At 39.2% G+C, this 23,778-nt stretch overlaps 1 protein-coding gene across 4 annotated transcripts in view; it reads right to left on the reverse strand.

Annotated features, from left to right (window-relative positions):
* Positions 1-23,778, reverse strand: part of dmtf1 (cyclin D binding myb-like transcription factor 1) — a 55,202-nt gene that overhangs the window by 15,636 nt on the left and 15,788 nt on the right. For all 4 annotated transcript variants that reach the window (XR_006315134.1, XM_043714194.1, XM_043714196.1 and 1 more), the window contains 11 exons: positions 20,457-20,563; positions 19,258-19,375; positions 17,215-17,291; positions 15,609-15,766; positions 15,487-15,519; positions 13,851-13,960; positions 12,177-12,405; positions 9,489-9,640; positions 8,602-8,820; positions 5,648-5,733; positions 4,029-4,178 (listed from right to left, as the gene is read on the reverse strand). Coding sequence is in view for 3 of the 4 variants with exons in the window: in XM_043714194.1 (XP_043570129.1) it covers positions 4,029-4,178; positions 5,648-5,733; positions 8,602-8,820; positions 9,489-9,640; positions 12,177-12,405; positions 13,851-13,960; positions 15,487-15,519; positions 15,609-15,766; positions 17,215-17,291; positions 19,258-19,375; positions 20,457-20,563 (1,439 nt within the window). In the remaining variant the exon portion in view is untranslated. The remainder of the gene's footprint in view (positions 1-4,028; positions 4,179-5,647; positions 5,734-8,601; positions 8,821-9,488; positions 9,641-12,176; positions 12,406-13,850; positions 13,961-15,486; positions 15,520-15,608; positions 15,767-17,214; positions 17,292-19,257; positions 19,376-20,456; positions 20,564-23,778) is intronic.

The following is a 23,778-nucleotide window of genomic DNA, read 5'->3' on the forward strand; positions in this document are numbered from 1 at the left end:
CAGCATTCTTCTACGGACGATGGGATTTGTTGAGGCAGTTGTTCTTGAAGGTTTTGTTGGAACTTCTGTACATGGCTGATGTCTTGGAGGATGTCACCATTGAATTTCTTGATGGTGTTCCGATTTTGGTGTTTTCCTTTAGGCCAGATCTTCATTCTCATGATGGACGAGATGAGTCCCTGGTGTGCCCAGCTCTTGTCAGCACCAGTAACAGCTCTTGTTATCAGTACATCTTGTTGGTCCCGAGATTGTTCAATGATGTAGTCAATGAAATGCCGGTGTTTGAAGTGTTTGCCGCCAGGAGATTTTATGCGTGTTTTTCTGGCAAAATAGGGCATCTGTAATCACCAGATTGTATTCAACACATTTGGTGAGGAGAAGCATTCCATTGGCATTGACCTTGTCAACTCCTTCCTTGCCTATTATTCTAGTCCAGAGCCTATGATCTTTCCCAACTCTGACACTGAAGTCACCCAAGAGAACCATCTTGTCATTGTTGGGAAGGAAAGGTCATCGCCAAGTTGGGTGTAGAAGTTCTCCGCTACTTTGTCTTTAGCATCCAGAGTTGGAGCAAAGGCGCTTAGGATGGTGGCACGTTGGTTCTTGACGAGCTGGATTCGCAGAGTCATGAAACATTCGCTGATTCCCAGTGGTTGCTCTGTCAGCTTCTGAAGGAGGCTGTTTCGGATGGCAAAAAATACTCCATGGATCCTTGGTTGTCCAGGATCAAATCCTTTTCAGAAAAAGGTGTATTGACCTTGCTCTACCTGTTCTTCTCCAGCTCTGTGGGTGTCAGTCACAGCAACGATGACAAAGCTGAATTTTTGGAGTTGCAGGGCAACGTCGGCAGTTCTCCCTCTGGCCAGTCTGGGTTTGGGTTATCCATCAGAGTTCATATATTGCAGGTTCAAAATTCCATAGTTTCACCTTTCTATGTTTTTCAACTGCAAAATGGTGATCCCTCTGGACGTGGCTTTCCAGGCTGCTTTGGATGAAGCAGACTATTTTTGGGGCACCTTTTCTAGACCCTTCCAGTTCAGAGTGAGCAGAATGGTTTCTAAATAGGGCTGCTCAGACGTGAATACCGCTTCTAAACAACCTTCCTGCTTCTGTCCAACAGCTGAGTGACTGAATTAAAGTATTCACTGCTTTCATGCTGGTTCTTAACTAGGAACTTTCAGCCATCACATTGCCCTCTCCCGTCACCCTTCCGTGATCGCCGAAAGATTTGAAGTAGCTCACAGAGAGAAGATGCCTGTTAGTGCACTTGACGTTGCACTCCAAGAAGTACATGGTATTTCACAAATCAACCAACTGATTCCATTGGCATGGAGACCATGACGATTGGACCTGATGGATTTGTTGCAGCCTTTATCTGCCTTCACAGCTGTTGAGTTTATCGTAACTTCCTCCTCTTATTCCATCGTGGAAGGCTTGGTTGGATTGTTCTTTGTCTGGGTCCTCACCCTTGACCTTACCATCATGGGTGACCCTATCAGAAGCATAGCTCCAGATGGCATTGCACAAGAGATCTCAGGACCACAAGCTTCTCCACCACGACAAGGTGACAATCCACAGTGACAAGTATATAAGATCATGAGAAGCATAGATAGAGTGAATGCATTCAGTTGTTTCCCCAGGGTTGGGGAATCGAGAACTAGAGGGCATCAGTTTAAGGTTAGAGGGGAAAGAATAAAAGGGAACCTGAGGGGCAACTTTTTTTTTGTTTTACACAGAGGCTGATATGCATATGGAATGAGCTGCCAGCATAGTTGAGGCAGGTACATTAACAACATTTAAAAGGTATTTGGACAAATACATGGATAGGAAGGGTTTAGAAGGATATTGTCAAGAATAGAGTGGTGCTGGAAAAGCACAGCAGGTCAGGCAGCATCCGAGGAGCAGGAAAATCGACGTTTTGGGCAAAAGCCCTTCATCAGGAAGGGCTCACTTTCTCCTTTGTAGGATATTGGCCAAGTGCAGGGAAATGGGGTTCGCATGGATGGACATTTTGGTCGACATGGACCAGTTTGGGCCACAGGGCCTGTAGGACTTTAAATCAGAAATAGGCCTTTCAGCCCATCATGTCCACGCCAGTCACCAAGCACCTATCTACTCAAATCCCATTTTTCAGCCTTGGTCCATAGCCTTGTATGCTGCAGCACTTCAAGCGATCACCTAAATACAGTACTTCTTAAATGCTGCAATGGTTCCTGTCTCCACCACCTTTTCAGGAAGCATTTCCAGTCCCACCATGCTCTAGGAGAATAAAATTTGCCTTAAATCATGTCTTGGCCTCTTAGCCCTAGAAACTTACCAATTTACTAAAGGGAGAAGTTTAATTTTATTGATTCAATTCATGTCCTTTATAATTCTGTAGACCTCAAATCAGGTCCTACCCTCAGCCTTTTCTCCAATGAATATAATCCTACTTTATATAGTCTCTCTTCATAGCTGAAGTGCTCCAGCCCAAGCAACATTCCAGTGAATCTCCGCTGCACCGTTGCCTGAGCAATCACATCCTTTTAGTGTGGCAAACATAACTGTATATAATATTCTAGTTGCGCTCCAATCAATGTCCTATACAGCTCCATCTATATGATACTTGACAACTGTTGGGGAGATTTCACTGGGGTGTTTAATGTAGGGCTAGGGAGGGTGACACTTCCAGCCCTGAAATGGTTAACAGCAGCCAGGTGAGCTGCCGCAGGCGATTGCATGACTGCTGGAGCTTGTAAGGGATATGCATAATGTTAATTAAATCTTGGAGCCTGTAAATACCAGCCAGTATCAGTTGCCCCATCGAAACTCGGGATTAATAAAGAAACCGATCGGAATCTGTAACTGTTAGACAAGTGTGAATTGCTCTATCGGAACCTGTAACTATTGAGTGTGAATGGCTCTATTTAAGTCTAAAGTTGATAAGTGTAATTGACAATTTAGTTAAACTAAAACTATTGAAAATGGCTAGCCTGTCAGACGCATAGTAATTCCTTGAAACAATGAACTATTGAATACGGGATCGGAACCGCTCCCGGGGATGGCTGAGCCATTGTCAAACACAGCAGGAGCTGGACAGGCACTTCGATGCGGCCAATAGGAGGACGGATTCCCAGCGTGCGCAGATGAATGGACCAATGGGGAAGGCGAACTGACCGAGGACTCCAGGCAGCGCGAAGTATAATTGTGTCAAGTTTGAACGGGAAGGGAGAACGCCTTCTCCAACGAATGCATGCCTGTTGATTCGTTGTATCAGTTAAGATTCTGTGAATAAACTGCTGTCTGCGTCTAATCATAGTTGCCAGTGTGAGTCTCTCCTTCCAAAAGAACACGCAAAGACGGGACCCTCCGGGTCCGTCTTAACACAACCATCACTGAATATACCACAGGCATATTTAATTTATTTGCCAGGGACAGAGGTATGGAATCCAGGTGCACTCATGACATCTCAATTCTAACTAATTTCACAACCAAGGTGCAGAAAAGTATTTGGTACAAAATGCAGTAAGATTTAGCTGTGCTGTTGAAGTTGTTTACCACAAGCTTACAAATCCTGACTTGACTTAGAGGTATTTTGTGTTATCACCAGGTGCAGACAGGAATCTAAAATGTACTCTTTTTCATCAATACCAAGTTAACTTGAAAGAGAAAAATAATCAAGATACAGGTAGTTCTTCTATGACGTGATGGTTGGGTTCTTGTGCAACTGTTGTGTTATAGGAAAATTACACTTTAGAAACAGTGCTTAAAACTGTTGGTGATGTAAATGCGTTACAGCCAACACATGTTTTAAAAGTTTACGCTTTAGAAACACTGTCCACAATTCATTAATTGCGTTACAGTGAATTTGCATTACAGTAGAATGATCTGTACCTTGTTCAAAATAGAAATATTTCATGCTAAGACGGTGGTAAATTACAAACACTGTCAAGATTACATGATGATCATTACATTAATTACTTTAGAAAACTGCATTATCGTATTAATATTTCAAAGCTATATGAACAGATTCATAAATCCATACTTACTGAGAGTGTGTGCACAATAATCTGTTCTGGAGAGGATGGTGAGGTGAGGGTGACTGTTGGACTTGTTGTCAGTGTTATAGGAAGACCTTGACTTGAGCTAGTCTGGATCAGGTAAGTTCCTGGTGTGCCTGTGGGCTGTAACCGGAAAGACTAAAGGGAGAGAAAAAGCAGCAAGGTGAGCTCCACGTAAAATAGCAAATCAACTCTCTAAAAATACATATTGCTGAGTAAAAGACACGTTTCATTGAAGCTTTTTATCTTTTACTCACCATGACAATTCACAATACCAATTTAAGGAATAATATCAATACTTATACTGTATGAGAGAAAAGTACTGAGTGGTCGACAAACTGACTCTGATTGGTAGAGACACTGCCATCGAGAATGCACCCATTGATGATAATTGAAAGTTAACTGTTGGGTTGTGTTTAAATTTTAAATCAGGAAGGTTTACTCTCATTGATCACAGCACTGCCTGGAAAAATAGCCATAATTTATTTTGTTGAGTTAAAAGAGGCCACAATCTGCATACATGTTCTTTCAGACCAAAAAAAGCAGGTTCCTATGTGTAATTTCTGTAGCTTCCATTACAATAAGTGTGCCACATTGCAAGTGCAAATGACAATCCTAAATTAGTTGTCAAAATATTTCACACCCAGGATTATTTTGCAAATGATCTCTAATATTGGATGCCGTTTTTGCAAGTATGGGCTGGTCGTGTAGTCAGTATCTCATTTGTTTCCAACGCCTGAGGAATCCGATGTTTGATACAATCTGCCAGTCTTTGGGTCATTTGGCCTACATGTAGCTGGCATCACAGTGAACTTCATCTACCATATCACTTATTTGTGAAATCAGCAGAATGTCTTTTTGGCTTTACGGCAGTATCTCGCTGGTATTGAACACTGCTCTTGTTGCTGCTGCATAGTAGCAGCATGGAACAGCTAACTTCACCTGCTACCCATACCTGTGAGATACAACATACTTCCAGAGTAATCTCAGACAGACTGGACCAAAAGTAACTGTCATAGAGATGTTCACACACTTGTGTTTATTAGAAACTACATATTAATATTCTGGTCTCCAGTGTTTGCAGATAGAAATCACATACACACAATAAAAACCAAAAGAATTGTAGATGCTGTATATCAGAGACAAGAATAGAAATTCTTGGAAAAGCTCAGGTCTGACAGTATTTGTGGAGGAAAGCAGAGTTGACATTTTGGTCAAGTGACCCTTCATCAGACCTCTGTTCTGAGGAAGGATCACTTGACCTGAAACGTTAACTCTGATTTCTTTCCACAGATGATGCCAGACCTGCTGAACTTTTCCAGCAATTTCTATTTTTGTCACACATGCACAGCATTGTTTCAACTCAACAAAACAGGTTATAACCATAAAATCAACCTGCCTGGTTTGAAATTTAATCAACCAGAGTCAACTTTAATCCAGTCATTGTTACTTGCCATTAAACTTGTGAACTTCTTTATTTTTTGGTGGAAGTCTCCTGTCAAAACCATCTCATATCCATTAGTTTGATGCCTGTTAATGATTCTAGGAGAATATAGGTTTCATTGTGACATGACACGCAGGTGTAGGTCCTGATGTTCTTTACTTACAGGTAGGAACTCGAATCTCTGTAGAGTCCCCGCATTTAGCGTTATTGTTTCACAATCTGTACTGCTGCCGCAGGAATCATTAGATGCTGCACAAAAAGTAATATGTAAGTGAACTATTGCAAACATATTTCATTCTTGTGTACACATACGACAATACTTAGAAAATCCAAAAGTTCCATTAGGACAGACTTGTATTAGTTGAGAGATTTAAAAAACATTTGGAAACTTTGGGCACAACAGCAAACTACAAAATAGCCTCTAATTTCATATTAACTTCGGTCAAAGTGGTCAGGAAATGGATCATGTAGAAAATTTGTCAATGTTCAACAACTGCACAAAATTGGAACATGCATCACTCCTCAGTGCTATCATCAAGGAGGAGAGAAGGAGGTTAAGGTGAGGGTGATAGGCCGGAGAGGGGGTGGGGGCGGAGAGGTCGGGAAGAAGATTGCAGGTCAAGAAGGCGGTGCTGAGTCCGAGGGTTGGGACTGAGATAAGGTGGGGGGAGGGGAAATGAAGAAGCTGGAGAAATCTGCATTCATCCCTTGTGGTTGGAGGATTCCTAGGCGGAAGATGAGATGCTCTTCCTCCAGGCGTCGTGTTGCCATGGTCTGGCGATGGAGGTGGCCAAGGACCTGCATGTCCTTGGCGGAGTGGGAGGGGGAGTTAAAGTGTTCAACCACGGGGCAGTTGGGTTGGTTGGTTGGTGTGGGTGTCCCAGAGGTGTTCTCTGAAACGTTCCGCAAGAAGGGCTTATGCCTGAAACGTCGATTCTCCTGCTCCTTGGATGCTGCCTGACCTGCTGTGCTTTCCAGCAACACATTTTTCAGCTCAGTGCTATCATCACTCAACATTCATGTAGACATAAGTATAAACAGTGATACAAATTTGTGCTATAAGAGATAATGGTCCAATTTACAGTGGTCATGCAGCACTCTAATTACAGAATCAGAGAGCACAGAGTGTTGTACACTGTTTAAAACATTACATTTTCTTTGTGTTTGGTTTTAGACTTTCCCACACAGACAACCGCAGGTTAGCTGCTCAAAATAATAAAGAAGTGATCTTAATATGAAAAACATGCATACGTACTAAATAAAACAGGCTATTCAAGTCAGCAACTGTGATTCAAATTACAGATTTCATAATCCAAAGACTCATGGAATTATTGCTTTTATTAATCAAGGCATTAAATGCACGAGCAAAAGAGGTTGATAGAGCTGTATATGATTATAGCTAGGCCGCAGTTACAGCACCATGTGCAATTCTGGTCACTACTAGAAGGATGAGACTTCATGGAGAGGGTTCAGATGAAATTCACCAGGACGTTGCCAAGGATGGAGCATTTCAGCTATGAAGAGAGACTAGGTAGGCTGATGTTGTTTTCCTTAGAGCAGGGAAGGCGAAGTGGGGACCTGATTGAGATATATGAAGTTATGAGGGGCACACAGAGGAAGAAACTTTTCCCCTTAGTAGAGGGGTCAATAACTGAGGGGCAATGGTTTACAGTAAGAAACAGGAGTTTAGAGGGGATTTAAGGCATGACTTAAGGGTGACAAGTGTCTGGAACTCACTGCCTAAAAGATGGTAAAGGCAGGAACCATTAAAACATTTTTGATTAGATTCTCTACAGCTGGCCCTTTGGCCCAACAAGTCCACACCGACCCTCTGAAGAGTAACCAACCCAGACCCATTTCCCTCTGATTAATGCACCCAACATTATGGGCAATTTAGCATGGTCAATTCACCTGACCTGCAGATCTTTGGACTGTGTACTTAGATGAACTTCTGAAATGCAGTAGCATGCAAGGCTATGGGCCAAGTGCTGGAAAATAGGATTGGATTAGATTAGATTACTGACAGAATAGATGCTTGATATGCGGACACACAGGACTTTTTTCCACATCTGCCCATTAGATTATATTCATCACTATTCACAAACAGTATCAAGTATAAATATGAACTCAAGAAACAGAATGCCTTGAAAAAAGTATTTTCACGTGGAGTCCAATTTTAGATACTAATAGACTTGCAAGTATTTCAAGTTTCAATATTTACATATTTTTCCTGTTTTTGATGAGTTTATAATTTTATTCTTTTTTTATTTATTTGTGGAATGTGGGCATCTCTGGCTGGGCCCAGCATTTATTGCCCACGCCTAGTTGCCCCTTAAGAAGTTGGTGATGAGCTGCCTTCTTGAACCGCTCCAGTCCATGTGCTATACGTTCACCCACAATGCTGATCGGGAGGGAATTTCAGGATTTTGACCCAACAACAGTGAAGGAACGGTGATATATTTCCAAGTCAGGATGGTGAGTGCTCGGACGGGAACTTGCAGGGGGTGGTGTTCCCATGTATCTGCTGCCCCTGTCCTTCTGGATAGAAGTGGTTGTGTATCTGGAAGGTGCAGTCTAAGAATTTTTGGTGAAATTCTGCAGTGCATCTTTTAGGATATAAACACCATTGCTACGGAGTACCAGTGATAGAGGGAATGGATGTTGTTGATGTGGTGCTAATCATGCAGGTTGCTTTGTCCTGGATGGTGTCAAGCTTCTTGAATGTTGTTGGAACTGCACCCATCCAGGTAAGTGGGGAATCTTCCTTGTGGATAGTGGACAGGCTCTGGGGAGTCAGGAGATGGGTTACTCACCACAATATTCCTATCCTCTGACCTGTTGTTATAGCCACTGTGACCAGCTGAGTTTCTAATCAAAGGTAACCCAAGATATTGATAGTGGGGGAATTCAGTGATGGTAACACAACTGAATGTCAAGGGGTGATGGTTAGATTGTCTTTTGTTGGAGATCATCATTGCCTGGCATTTGTGTGGTGTGTAAACTTGCCGCTTGTCAGCTCATACGACACACAAAATATTTTTGCTACAAACTGTTAGAAATGCAAGGCCATAAATTGAAGAAACACCTCTATACAACCACATTATTTTCAAGACATACCAACATGAGTAATTTGCACAGGAATCTGCAGAGCAGCTACTGGATTGTTGAGGACACTGTTGTTTTCCTCCATTTGAGCTAATCGAACCCGCAGATGCTGAACAGAGGATGAATTTGAATTGCGTGAACTTGTTCCAGTTTGACACTCGGGTAATTGGTGCACTGGGACGTGTGGTTGCTTTAGGGTCTCTACCAATTGTCTCAAACTGTCTACCAATTCTGCCACAGAAAACAGAGAAAACGTATCGGTAGAACTGGAAGACTGATAAGTAATAACTTCATTAGACAACTGAAATAAGATTATGTACGCTGCAAATTCAGGTGGTCATTACCAAGAGAAGTATGTACAAATTGATGAAGGTGACTGGTATTTAAAATATATGAGCTACTTAATAAAAAAGTGTTTAGCAGAGCAACAAAAATATAGATATTGTGCAGATATGTTGTCAGTTTTTAAGATTTGAGGGTAAAATGAGAATAACTTCTGTATTCCTTATTTCTGACTGAAAAGCAAGAGATGTACTATATAATATATACATCACTTGATCTTCATTGTTGAATAAAACTATAAAACTTTCCAACATAAATGATCTAAATAAGAATACATGTTCACCTGTAACATCACTGAACAGCTAATCATATGATATCTGTGTTTCATCACATACGATTGCAGTTAGATAGAAATCAGAAGAACCTAGCAACCAAAATATTACATTTAGCAACTACAGTTTGTGTCACACAACTTCTTGTTACTATTCACAGATAACATCCTGAAACTATTTAAATTTACAAAGTGTGCAATAATGATGCAAAGGTGATGATAATGGTTTATTTGCTGTAGATAAAATCATGGCAAAAGTAATGCTATAGTTGTGGAAATATTGTACCTGCAAATGTTAAATCTTTATGGTTCGTGACCTGCCGCTTGATGGTCCACCATTTACTTCTCAGCCACTGGGGAGATCGGACACTACTCCAGCCTTCCGCCATGATATCCCAATTAATCTCACTCTCATCTTCTGCATTGAGTTCTGCAATTCTACACAAAATAATTAAAATATATTACTACATATAGCAGTTTATAAAGAATGTTTTCAAATCTAAGCAGTATGAGAGGCACTGTCTCTTGATCCACCACCTTTATATGTGAACCAACGCAAGTATAATTCAAAGTACTGATGTCTAAAAATCTGTGATTGCAAAAGGAATGCATATCTTACAGTCAACACTGATCATATACAGATCAACTGTCATACATTCAGCTCTTAGTTAACTCCAAGTGCCACTGATAATTTGATCGTAAAGTTAAGAATCACACAACACCAGGTTATAGTCAAATAGGTTTTTTTTTGGAAGAGCAGCCCTTCAAAAGCTTGAACTTCCAAATAAACCTGTTGGACTATAACCTGGTGTTCTGTGAATTTTAACTTTGTCCATCTCGGTCGAATATTAGCACCTCCATACCAATTTGATAGTAGTTAGTCCCACTCCTGGACAGTACTTTTAACAATAAAGGCAACTTTCTGGACTGTGGGATCTTTTAAATATTGATAATCAATTGGTGATGACTTGTAATTTCTTCAGTGATTATATCAGAATAATTTCCTTTGAACAACTTCGTTCTATTTCACTTATGGTATGGTGTCAGTGCATTCATTAATCTATTGTAAGATCAAAATTATAAGTCTTCTCCATAAATCTTTCATTGTTGTAATTTGATTGCACATCATTAATATTTGGTTTCAGACCAATTCAATCAATTCATTCCTTGGAACCAATGAATGGAACTTATAGACTCCAAGTCTTGGGTTTGATGAGACAATACCATGGCAGATATTAACAGCAGACATAGAACTATGCAACTATATAGCTTAATAACATGGGAGGTATTTGGCCAAATGTGTTAATGCTAATTCATTGCTAGAGTAACACCAAATTAACCCGAAACATTGATCTTCCTGATCCTCGGATGCTGCCTGACCTGCTGTGCTTTTCCAGCAACACACTGTCAACTCTGATCTCCAGCATCTGCAGACTTCACTGTCTCCTAATACCAAATTAATCTCACTCTCTTTATCTTTCCTCACTTTAAAAATGTATTAATTTCTCCTTGTGTTTAATGATGTGTGGCTCTGAGTCACAGAATTGTTATAATGCAAAAGGTGATAATTTGGCCAGTCATGTCTGCACAGGCTCTCTGAATATTTTTACTTAATGATAATTATAGAATCCCTACAGTGTGAAAACAAGCCATTTGGCCCAAGTGCACACTGACCTTCCGAACAGTAACCCACCCAGACCCATTCCCCTACCCTTTAATTCTACATTTACCTCTAACTAATGCACCTAACCTAAACATCCCTGAACATGACGGACAATTTAGTGTGGACAATTTAGCGTGGCCAATTCACCTAACCTGCACATCTTTAGATTTGAGAGAGAAAACCAGAGCATTGGAGGAAACCCACGCAGACACGGGGAGAAGGTGTAAACTCCACACAAACACCAGAGGCTGGAATCGAACCCAGATCCCTGGCACAGTGAGGCAGCAGCGGTAACCACTGAGCCACCATGCTGCCCCTTAACATCAGTTTAACAATCTCCTGCACTTACCCCAGGACATTGTTGTTATAGGAACAATCACTCAATTCTCTCTTGAACGCCCCAGTGAACCCACCTCCACCAAACTTCCAGGTGATGCATTCTATATCTTAAATGCTTGCTGTGTGAAAAAGGCTTTTCTCACCTTGCATTTGCTTTTCTTTTGCATAATATTTTAAAACAGTCTCCTCTAATTCCAGATCTGTTTATGGATAGAAGCAGTTTCTCTCGATCCACTTTGTCCAGATTCATCATGACTTTGAAAATTTCTATCAAGTCTCATCTTAGCCTTCTCCTCTCCAAGAGAAACAGTCCAATCTTGTCTCAGAATTGATTTCCACTCTGGAAACCATTCTCATAAACCTCTTCTGCACTCTCTACAGTGCATTCACACCCTTCCTACAGCATGGCATCTAGCACTGTACACAACACTCCAGCTGAGGTCTAACACATGTCTTACACAACTTCATTATAACTCCTACTCTTGTATATGGCCCCATTATGAAGCTTGGAATAGTGTACACTTTATTGAAAGTTCTCTCTATACCTGTCCTGCTACCTTTAATGTCTTATGTACATATGCACCCAGGTGTCTCTGTTCTTGCACAACGTTTAGAATAAAAGTCTATATTTATACTGTCTCTCTACCTGCCTTTTACCAAAGTGCACCCACCTCACTCTCTGCCATATTGGACATCTGTCACCCATTCACTAACATGTCAAAGACTTCATAAAGTTCTACACTGTCCTCCTTACAATTTACAATTCTCCCAAGCTGTTATCCGCACGCTGTGGGGCCTTCTACTTAACGGAATTTGACTGAACCTGAAGTAGATAGAAAGCTGCTCTATAGGTAATTTAATGGATACAGTCTTAGATATGTAAACTTAGCAAAATATGCTTTATGGGTTTTTGATTGCAGGTCGCTTGCTTTCCTATTGAAACCCCCATTCATGGCAAGTGAATTAGTATACCTTAAAATTAAATTTATTTCATCATCTTTGCTCCATTCTGTCCCTCCACTCTGCTTCCAATTGAGGTAATTCAGCCACTTGGAACGACATTGCTTCTCAGAACGGGTGCCCACCCGTTCAGCCACTGCAGCCCAGGAGACACCCTGAGTGACAATGTCACCGGGATCTGTGGCAGTTAATTCATGGACCACTTCTGCAAGTCTTTTTTCTTCGTCAATTGTCCATTTACCTGGAAAATGAGACGTAACAAAATGTTTGTGCAATTTGAGCAGCTATGGGTCACTGGACATTAGCTATGGATGCCTCTTCACATGCTATAACAAAAAATGAGAAAAGAAAGTGAGAAATGCATTTATAATGGCCTTGGAGCCACAGTTGATCCCAATTTTCCCAGAACAACATTAAAGAACAAATATTCTGGAGCAAGAATTACAATGATAAAATGTTCCGAGTTAGGAACAAAGTGCTTCAATGTACTGAGTTAGGTTTTGCATGGAAGTGATTCTTCAATATTAAATAAGTTATCTCAGTCATTTCACTTACCAAAGAGAAGGAGGGACATGTTTATGAACAAATGAATAATTGAAATTGACATTAAATAACGACTTTAACATACTACTTTCCAACTATTTTAGGAATAAAATTGGCAAAGACCTGAGACACACACACACACTATCCCTCTCGGTGAGGGACTGATGCACAGGGAACCAAATAAAGATAAGTTTTGAATGAAAGGAAACTGGTCCACAAGACTAATCCAACAGAACAAACTATGTCTGTTCCACTTCACTACAACTGTGTTTTTGTGGTGATTTAATTATGTTACAATCAAGTCCATATTCCAAATTAAATACTTCTCAAACTAAACAATGTAGGAAACATACAAATCAAGAACTCGGAGCTAAAATGCAATCAGAATAGACTTTATAAACTTCGAAAGAGATGTAACCTTCTGTTTAAAAAAAAGGAGACAATCAAGAATGATAATAGCAAACATTATTAGATATAAAATAAATTGGGAAAATCTGTTGAAGATAAACACCTAGAAATTGCCCTTAACTTTAAACACTGTAAGTGATTTCTAGGCTTCCATTCATTCTACTCAGTTCGTGCGTTATGATGCTTGACTGTAATTCATGGTTGTTTTCACCATTGCAGAGAATCTGACAATTTTTCTTCTAAACTTACCTTTTAAGTAAATAATTATAAACTACAGTTTTGCACAGTTTTAAAAAAATGTTGCTACAGCAGATTTGTAACAAGCTGCCTGACCGTTTTGAATCTGATAGGGAAGAATCTTTAGATCAAATGCTAATGTGATTAACGTGGAAAGCAAAATTTCAACAGGAGAGACTACAGTGAGAAAGCCAAAACCTTCATTTAAAGTCAAGTTGTCAAAACTTTACTTTCCACATTCTAGGTTTTTATATATTCCTCCAATTTTTTTTTTGTAAGAGGTAATGGTACACTGTGACCCCACTTTATCTAATTCAGAATAACTACTTCCATTTACAGCGAGGAATTCTAAACAATGTATGCCTTCTCTGCATGGTTTATGTTAACACAGAGCACTAGCATGATAAAACAGCATTACTGACATTACAATTGTACAATACAAAAGGAATTTACGCAGGATTTTATATATGCAAAATGCGTATTGCTGCCTAGCTTTACCTGTGTTGCAAGTGTCTTTCATCAACCTGCACCGGTCTTTTACTGAAGAGGCACTCCTTCCCAGAGCTGCCCCTATAGTTGCCCAGTCATTACCATGCTTAGAACGTAGCCTAAATAACACGCAAAACACATGTTAAACATCTTTTTTAACTTTACGGTTACATCAAAAGATATACAATAAAATAAAAATCTTCAAAAAATCCATTAGTATTTCAATAGCAGCTTTTTGAGAGCCATGGAGAGTTTGAGAATTGTAAACTAATTTTTAATACATTAAACTATGAACTTATTACTTTCTTATGGTGATGAGAGAGTGACAATTCTCAGTGATTATTTTTATGAACTGAATTACAATTAATGATATAATTGTAGATCAATATGTGCCAGTGCTCACAGTAACATTCTAAATATTTCTTGAAACAGTGATGTATACAGAAATATAAATTACAAATAATCCAATATTTAATTACATATTTTATAGTAGGCTATCAAAATAGATATATTTTAAATCAGTTAAAGGTTTATTTACAGCTCATTCAAAGCCACAAATCAATTTGATTCTTAATATCTTCTCTAAATTGTCCTCAGCAAAAACACAAAGCAGAGTTGTTTAATTTCCAACACTGATACTGTCAATTGTTTTTTGTTAGCATATGCACAACATGTTTGGTAAGGTAGCATTCAGATGTTCTCAGCTTAATCTAAAAAAATTAGTTCTTACAACCTAGCAACTGAGCAGGCCTAGCCGATGAATGTATCACAATGTTCATACCATCTCACGGAAAGCACCAGCCATGCTTTAGTTGGTAGCACTCTCACCTCAGTCTATGTGCTTAGGTCCTATGCTAGAGATTGAGTACAAAGTTCAGGATAACTTTGGTATAATAGAGAGGAAACGCTGCACTGTCAGAGGCAGCATTATTTCTAAGATATTAGACAGAGGCTGCATTTGCCCTCTTAAATGGATGTAAAAAGTCGATTTCTCTATTTTGAACAGCAAGGGGAATTCTTGTTGTGTCCAGCCAGTATTTATTCTTCAACAAACGTCATTTCAGAGTAAACAATCTCGTCATTATGACATTGTTGTTTGCAAATCCTTTTTATATTGTTATATAGGAAGCACAACAGCCAAATTGCACAATGATAATACTTCAAAGGTACTTCTTTGGCTATAAACCACTTTGGGGGATCCTGCAGTTGTGAAAATGCAAGGTAAAAAAACAAAAACTTGGAAGATAAACTTTAATTACAGTTCGGATTATGAAGGCATCACTTTGATAGACTTACAATTATAATTATTTCACAGCAGAACCAGGAAAGGTAGAAACTTGGGCAAACTGTTCACACAATTTGACAATGCCCAGCTGAACTTTTTAAAAAAACATTGATTTGAATGCTGGACTCCCATTAGAGAAAGCAGCAAACAGACAACTTGCTTACTAAGCCGACAGCTTGTAGACAGGGGGAAACAGTAGCAGATCACACGATGCTAGACTAGCTAGCAAGGCAATAACATCACAGGAGACCAGAGAAAATTCTTTTGCGACAGGAAGTTTTAGTCCGACAGGAGATGTTCAGGATAGACTAGATGAAAAGTTAAAATGATTATTGTAACAAAGCTGAACAAAATACTTACTCCTTAAGTTTTTCAATTTCCTGTGGTGTATACCTGTCAAGAAAAGTTCAGAATGGTTAAGAAAACCAATTATTTTAATGTTAAAATATCACATTAAGTTATAAAAGATAAACTGTTCATACTTTCCAACATGGTTTCTATTGTCGTACATCCGAAGCACACGTCTATAAACTGCAAACAATGGTCGATTAAGACCTCTCGCTATGGTTCGGTAGAAATCCTTTCTTTCATCTTTTGACATTTCAAATATGACCTCTGTGGCATCACTTAGTCCATGTATCTACAGAAAGACCAGGAAATAAGGGGCAAACAATGATTTCAGTGTACCAACATAACGCATTATTTAGAAGTTCTGATTGCCATAATTATTATAGCTTAGATTGTAAATACATTGGCATTTTTCCTTTACGTAATAAACTGCAATTATATAATGCTGTTAACAAACTGAAAATTTTGAGAATGCACAGAGAGGTGCAGGATGTAAATTTGAAAGTATGGGCATTGATGGTTGAAAGCTGTTGCAATGGTAGGATGGGATGTGCAAGTGTGGGAACGTGTACATGAATCCAAGTCAATGGACCAAAGAGATCTGGAGATCCAGCTGGGCTAGAACAAATTAGAGAAAAAACAGAAAGGATGAGGCTCCTGATGACTGAAGTTTTCAAAAAAACACACATTGTTAATATCTAACAAAGTAGATAGAGAAAAACTGTTACTTTTCATAAAAGGATCAATAATGAGAGTGTAGAGAATTAAAGTAATTTATAAAGTAAGTCAAGGTGATGAGAAAACATTTTTTTCACACAATGAGCATTTTGGGTCATTCCATTTCCTGGAAATATAGAGGAGGCAGGGTCAATCATAACATTCAAAAAAGCATTAGATGATCAGTTAAATAGAAATGACGTGCAGGGTTGTAAGGAAATAGCAGGAGAATGATACTAAATCACAATGCTCACTCAGAAAGCCAGTGAACAACAACAAGCTGAATAGTCTCCTTCTGCACTGTAAATATTTTGAGCTTCTGAAAATGAGAATTTCATTGGCAGATGGGTTCAGTATGTAAAGGAAGTGGAGAATGAACAAGTGACATGACCAGGAAACAGGACATGATGGCAATCGGAGAGAAGGGACAGACAGTGATCAAGAGGAAGAAAGCCAAAGTTTGTAAGATTTGTAGCTCGGGTGCTCGTTGTTGTGGTTCTGTTCGCCGAGCTGGCAATTTGTGTTGCAGACATTTCGTCCCCTGTCTAGGTGACATCCTCAGTGCAAGGGAGCCTCTTGTGAAGCGCTTCTGTGTTGTTTCCTCCGACCAGCTATCCTTAGTAGCCACACACGCAGATGACAGGCAACACGAGTTCGACTGCGACAACACTACTATTGTAGAACAAGCCAAACAGAGAACAGCCAGGGAATTCCTAGAGGCATGGCACTCATCCACAGATTCTATCAACAAACACATCGACCTGGACCCAATATACCGGCCACTGCAGCGGACAGCTGGAACTGACAACCGGAAGCGGCAGAGACAAACCACTATAAATGCCAGAGGAAACAACACAGAAGCGCTTCACAGGAGGCTCCCAAGCACTGAGGATGTCACCTAGACAGGGGATGAAACGTTTGCAACACAAATTCACAGCTTGGCGAACAGGACCACAACAGGAAAAAAGCCACTTAAAAATAATAGTCTCAGGTAATAATCTAATTATTTTCATTATTTCTCACCTGTAGGTAGTTTTCAATGTTGCTCATTAAAATGTCTATTTCTTCCTTTGACCACATCCCCTGCTTCCATTTGTGGCCTGTTTAAGAAAAAGTTTGCTTTCAATAATATTTAAATGGTTCTGCAGTGAGTAACAAGCCACAGATTCAAATTAACAATTTCTCATTCTAATTGCAGTCTTTGCAATGCAACCAGGAAAAACACAAGGAAGAGTCATTTATCGTGGGAGCAAGGTAAGCAAAAGGTAACACTGCAGGTTCTTCTGGGATCTCTCGTAGCAGGTTGTTCAGAAATAAGGTCCTGGCAGATGGTTGTAAATAATTGGATCTTATTGTAACATGGTGCTGCAAGAGATACACAGACCCGAAAAGTGCCTTAGAGGCAGTAACTTTCAAATAAATTCAGCAAAAAGTAGTAATTATTGCACAAACACTTCGTACAAGCTAAAATAAGTGCAGTCATGCATCACAGAAACATTATTTTCCTCATTTTACACGTTTTATCAACTTTGAAAAATTACATACAGACCCACAATCCCCAAATATATTATAACAAAGTAAATAAATTAGCAGATTAACATGCCAATCTACCTTTCTAGCCTCATTTCTCCATTTAATTAGAAGTATCTCTGTTATGTAGATTCAAGTTCTACTTCAGAGCTTGAGCAAACAAATACTTTGACAATCCAGAGAACTGGAACAGTACCGAGGGAATGCTGTACTGTTGGTGGTGCCATCTCTCAGATGAGATGTTAAACTGAGGTTTCGTATGCCATTTTGGATGGGTATAAAGATCTCACACACTATTCAAAGACATGCAGACGAGTAATCTGTGATGTTACAAATCAATGTTTATCCCTCAAACAATATCACCAATAAAAAAAAAGACAATCTGAACATTAACTTATCATTGTTTAAGAGTTTGCTGTGTGTAAATTGGCTGCAGCTTTGCCTACACTACAAGAGTGACGACACATCAGGTGGTTGTGAAATGTGCTATTTAAATACAAGCTTTCTTCCTAATTAAGCAAAACTTATTCGAATGGAAAGTTACAAAACTTTTAAATAGACATACCATTCAACAGTTATGGAATAATTCTATCCATTCCAAATTAACAGGGCACTGCAGCTTCTAATGGAAAGACTAATGGTAATGGTTGAAGGGTGGAAGTAAAATAATAAGGAATCATTGCTTTCATTATAACAGAATAATGTGTTGAAATAATGCCTAATGGAACAAATTACACAGAAAAGAAAATATGACCTCTATAAGGTATTTTTCAAACCAGAAAATGATGAAACTATCTGTAATTATGATAACCCCTTATTTTGAGACAGCTCAGAGTTTATTTAAAGGAATTAGGACTCTCAAAGGGTTTGCACGATTACAAACTCAAAAGCTCAAAAGATTTAAGAACTCTCTGCCTTGAAAATACTTGCAAACTTTTAAAAAGATTTTAAAATGTAATTGTCTTACAGCCTGTCTGAGGCAGCGAGTAACACTGTACTCTCATCTTTGGAATGATTGCTGTAAAAATTTAAAATAAATAGTTTTGGTCCAAATTCAATTTCTATGCATAAGGCTCAGGATAAAACTTGCTAATCTTATGCAGTCAGGCTTCAAAATGATCAGCTTCTTTTCCTAATGTAAAAGAAAGGTTGGAAAAGTATAAACCAAGCTTCTTTTGGTCTTTTGTCGAAAGTTAAACAGAGACTCACTGAGCTATCCAACATGCAAAGTGGTGTACAAGAAACGTTTTGAAACACCAGAAGATGTAAAACGTTTATTTTTGTTCAGAAAAGGGTAAATTTACATTTCACATTAGATATTTGATGAGGAATTAACATTCAAGATGACATATAGGACTATGATGATAATAGTATATTGTCAAATAACTTGCCTCAAATAAGGTGAAAGAACTTTAAACATCAGATTTGTTTACCATTTTGCATTTTCATAATTGTTATTAACTTAGAGAATTATACTTGCTCAGATTAATATCACAAACAGGACAATCTATTTTGGGAACTTGATAATCTTCGTACCTTTGTTCTGAAGCGTATCCTTATCTTCTTTTGTTGTAAACCAGGCTTGACTAACAGGATCCAAATCTTCATTGTTTTGAGGAGGAATACCATCCATGTGATCTTCATTGTGCAGGACCTACATACAAACAAGAAATAAAGGACGAACCAAATCTCTTCAGTATCATTTTAAGACCTTTTGATGTGAAAAACACTTCAAGGAGTAAACTCTGTTTAAAATAGGATAAGTGTACTCAAGGCCAGGCAGACAAGGTAAATGACCAAAACTAAAATGAGAAAATGTTGGACAAACTCTACAAGTCTGGTGGCAGGTCCACCTCTCTCTCCACAGGTACTGCCAGACCTTCTGAATTTCACCAGCATTTTCTCTTTTTAGTTTAGACTTCCAGCATCCACAGTAGTTTCCTTTAATTAAGAAACCTGACAAGCTGCTTGCGGGATAAATGAATGCCAGGATATCAAGAGAATTCCATTGCTCTTTATTGAATAGCATGATATAACATTTATGTTTGAACTGAATGGACAGATGGAGCCTCTTTTTAATCAAAGGAGGGTTGATCAAGAATGTCTATGCAGGCTGTGTGCTCAAGTCTTTGAACTGGGAGTTGAATTCATGACTCAGAAATAACAGGGTAAGGTAGGGCAACCAAATAAAAATCACCTGATGAAGGAGCGTTGCTCCGAAAGCTAGTGTGCTTCCAATTAAACCTGTTGGACTATAACCTGGTGTTGTGCGATTTTTAAATAAAAAGGGAACAGAGTTGAAATTTATTTGTTAGAGGGCGAAATTATCTTTAAAGTAGTTCTTTTAACACTTTTTGTTTCTTTCAAGTCTATGGATGATTTGTGACCAGCAAGGAGTTAGAACTGAACAGCGCAGCCTTAGGTGTCTGTCTTCAGCTATAATAACTAAAAACTGCGTCAATTATTCTTCAAATCAGCTAGATTTTTAAATACAAAACCACTTTATGCACCATCACAGAATTCAAAATTATGTCAGATATTAAATAAAAATTGTTTATCTTTTTGCCCCATAGTGTAAACTGAATATTAATCATTGCTAATTTTGAAGTCGGAGCAAAAGTAAGTGACAAGATGATAAGGAGATGGATGTTCACTTAAGAGTTTGAAGTTTAATTGCATAATTTAAAAAAAAATTTGGTTTAGAACTGGAGTCATTTCTTAGAATGACCACTTACCTGTATCTGAGTAACGGTTTCATTGTCTTCAATTTCGGTTGCATGAGCCAGCTCGGATGCTGCCTCTCCTGTCATGGTTACCTCAAAACTTTGGTCATTGTCTGAAACTATTACGATAACATATGTATAAAAGCCCAGAACATCACAGCAAAGGAATCAAGTAAATTGAAAAACAAAAACATTTCATTTCTGAAGGCTTCCCATTTTCCAGCCGTTCCTTTACCTGTGAACATCTGCCTCCAACCAGCTTTTGAGTATTCTTGCCTAATACCGTCAAAATTAGCCTTCCTTCAATTTAGAACTTCAACTTTTTGATCTGGTCTATCCTTTTCCATCACTATTTTAAAACTAATAGAATTATGGTCACTGGACCCAAAGTGCTCCCCCACGGACACCTCAGTCACCTGCCCTGCCTTATTTCCAAAGAGTAGGTCAAGTTTTGCATTTTCTCTCGTAGGTACATCCACATACTGAATCAGAAAATTGTCTTGTACACACTTAACAAATTTCTCTCCATCTAAACCCTTAACACAATGGCAATCCCAGTCTATATTTGGAAAGTTAAAATCCCCTACCATAACCATCCTATTATTCTTACAGATAACTGAGATTTCCTTACAAATTTGTTTCTCAATTTCCCTCAGACTATTAGGGGGTCTATCATACAATCCCAATAAGGTGATCATCTCTTTCTTATTTCTCAGTTCCACCCAAATAACTTCCCTGGATGTAAAACAATTTAGAAGCGTATAATGGCAGAAGGAGTATACTTAAGAGGGAAATCAGGAGGGAAAGAGGGGACATGAGATAGCTTTGGTAAATAGAGAGAAGGATAATCCAAAGGGTTTTTACAAATACATTAAGGACAAAAGCGTAGCTAGGGAGAGAATAGGACCCCTCAAACATCAGCAGGGCGGCATTTGTGTGGAGTCGCAGGAGATGGGCGAGATACTGAATGAATATTTTGCATCAGTGTTTACTGTGGAGAAGGACATGGAATATATGGAATGTCGAGAAATAGATGGTGACACCTTGTAAAATATCCGTATTACAGAGGAGGAAGTACTGGATGTCTTGAAATGCATAAAGGTGGATAAATCCCCAGGACCTGATCAGGTATACCCTAGAACTCTGTGGGAAGATAGAGAAGCGATTGCTGGGCCCCTTACTGAGATATTTGTATCATCAATAGTTACAGGTCATGTGCTGGAAAACTGGAGGTTGGCTAATGTGGTGCCACTGTTTAAGAAGGGTGGTAAGGACAAGCCAGAGAACTATAGACCAGTGAGCCTGACGTCACTGGTGGGCAAGTTGTTGGAGGGAATCCTGAGGGACAGGATGTACATGCATCTGGGAAGGCAAGGATTGATTAGGGATAGTCAACATGGCTTTGTGCATGGGAAATCATGTCTCACAAACTTAATTGAGTTTTTAAAGAAGTAACAAAGAGGACCGATGAGGGCACACTGGTAGATGTGATATATATGGACTTCGACAAGATTCCCCATGGGAGACTGGTTAGCAAGGTTAGCTCTCATGGAACACATGGAGAACTAGCCATTTGGATACAGAACTGGCTCAAAGGTAGAAGATAGAGGGTGTTGGTGTAGGATTGTTTTACAGACTGGAGGCCTGTGATCAGTGGAGTGCCACAAGGATCGGTGCTGGGACCACCATTTTTCGCCATTTATATAAATGATTTGGATGTAAGCATAAGAGGTATAATTAGCAAGTTTGCAGATGACACCAAATTTGGAGGTGTAGTAGACAGCGAAGAGGGTTACCTCAGATTACAATGGGATCTTGATCAGATGGGCCAAGACGTGGCAAATGGAGTTTAATTCAGTTAAATCAGAGTTGCTGCATTTTGGGAAAGCAAATCTTAGCAGGACTTACACACTTAATGGTTAAGGTCCTAGGGAGTTTTGCTGAACGAAGAGACCTCGGAGTGCAGGTTCATAGCTCCTTGAAAGTAGAGTCATAGGATAGTGAAGGCGGCGTTTGGTATGCTTTCCTTTATTGGTCAGAGTATTGAGTACAGGAGTTGGGAGGTCATGTTGCGGCTGTACAGGACATTGGTTAGGCTACTGTTGGAATATTGCATGCAATTCGGTCTCCTTCCTATCGGAACGATGTTGTGAAACTTGAAAGGGTTCAGAAAAGATTTACAAGGATGTTGCCAGGGTTGGAGAATTTGAGCTGTAGGGAGAGGCTGAATAGGCTGTGGCTGTTTTCCCTGGAGTGTTGGAGGCTGTGGGGTGACTTTATAGAGGTTTATAAAGTCATGATGGGCATGAATAGGGTAAATAGAAAAAGCCTCTTTCCTGGAGTGGAGGAGTCCAGAACTAGAGGCCATAGTTTTAGGGTGAGGGGAGAAAGGTATAAAAGGGACTTAAGGGGCAACTTTTTCATGCAGAGGGTGGTACGTGTATGGAATGAGCTGCCAGAGGAAGTGATGGAGGCGAATACAACGGCAACATTTAAAAGGCGCTTGGATGGGTATACGAATAGGAAGGGTTTGGAGGGATATGGGCTGGGTGCTGGCAGATGGGACTAGATTGGGTTGGGATATCTGGTCGGCATGGACAAGTTGAACCGAAGAGTCTGTTTCTGTGTTGTATATCTCTATGATTCTATAATTATATAATGAAACAAAAAAAAAATGAAATGCCATTATTAATTTATCCCTGTTGCTCGAACAGAGATGCTCATAGTAGTTGATTCTGTGGAATTTGCCTTGCAGGGTAATTACTGACAAAACCAGTTTGGAATAGTTATCCAACAGGAACAATGCTTGTGGGTAGTGTAGAAGGCAAGGGTAGACACTTTTTCAAATAAAGTATTCACTTTAGCAATAAATAATCCAAAGGGTTCTGAGCAGCAACCTTACAAGATTCTACGAGATTGTCATATTGCTGCTTGTTTGGAGCTGTGAACACAATGAACAGGCATTGCAGTTGTAATGACAAGAAACTGTAATTGTGCATTGTCACACCTGTGAAACAGTGTCTGTTGGCACCTGCAGATGCACCGTTAATCACAGAAGTACAGAAGACTATTGTTTGTGAATCTGTGCTTCACCATGGGGAGTACTGTTAAAGTTTTTCCAGATAATGTGTTTTAATACTGCACTAAGTCATAATTATTGCTGAGCAGCCTCTCTGGCCTTGAACAACTGATTTTATATTTGTGGAAGGTCATATCTCTCCATTATAATAAAAAAAGAGTTTTGATGAAATTAAAAATAATTCAAAGGTTTATTACAGTTCATCTTCAATCTTAATTCCATACATGTGTTCCAATTTTTTATTTTTATGTCTTT

This window comes from Chiloscyllium plagiosum, chromosome 23 (assembly GCF_004010195.1).
Source record: "Chiloscyllium plagiosum isolate BGI_BamShark_2017 chromosome 23, ASM401019v2, whole genome shotgun sequence".
Lineage (NCBI taxonomy): Eukaryota > Metazoa > Chordata > Chondrichthyes > Orectolobiformes > Hemiscylliidae > Chiloscyllium > Chiloscyllium plagiosum.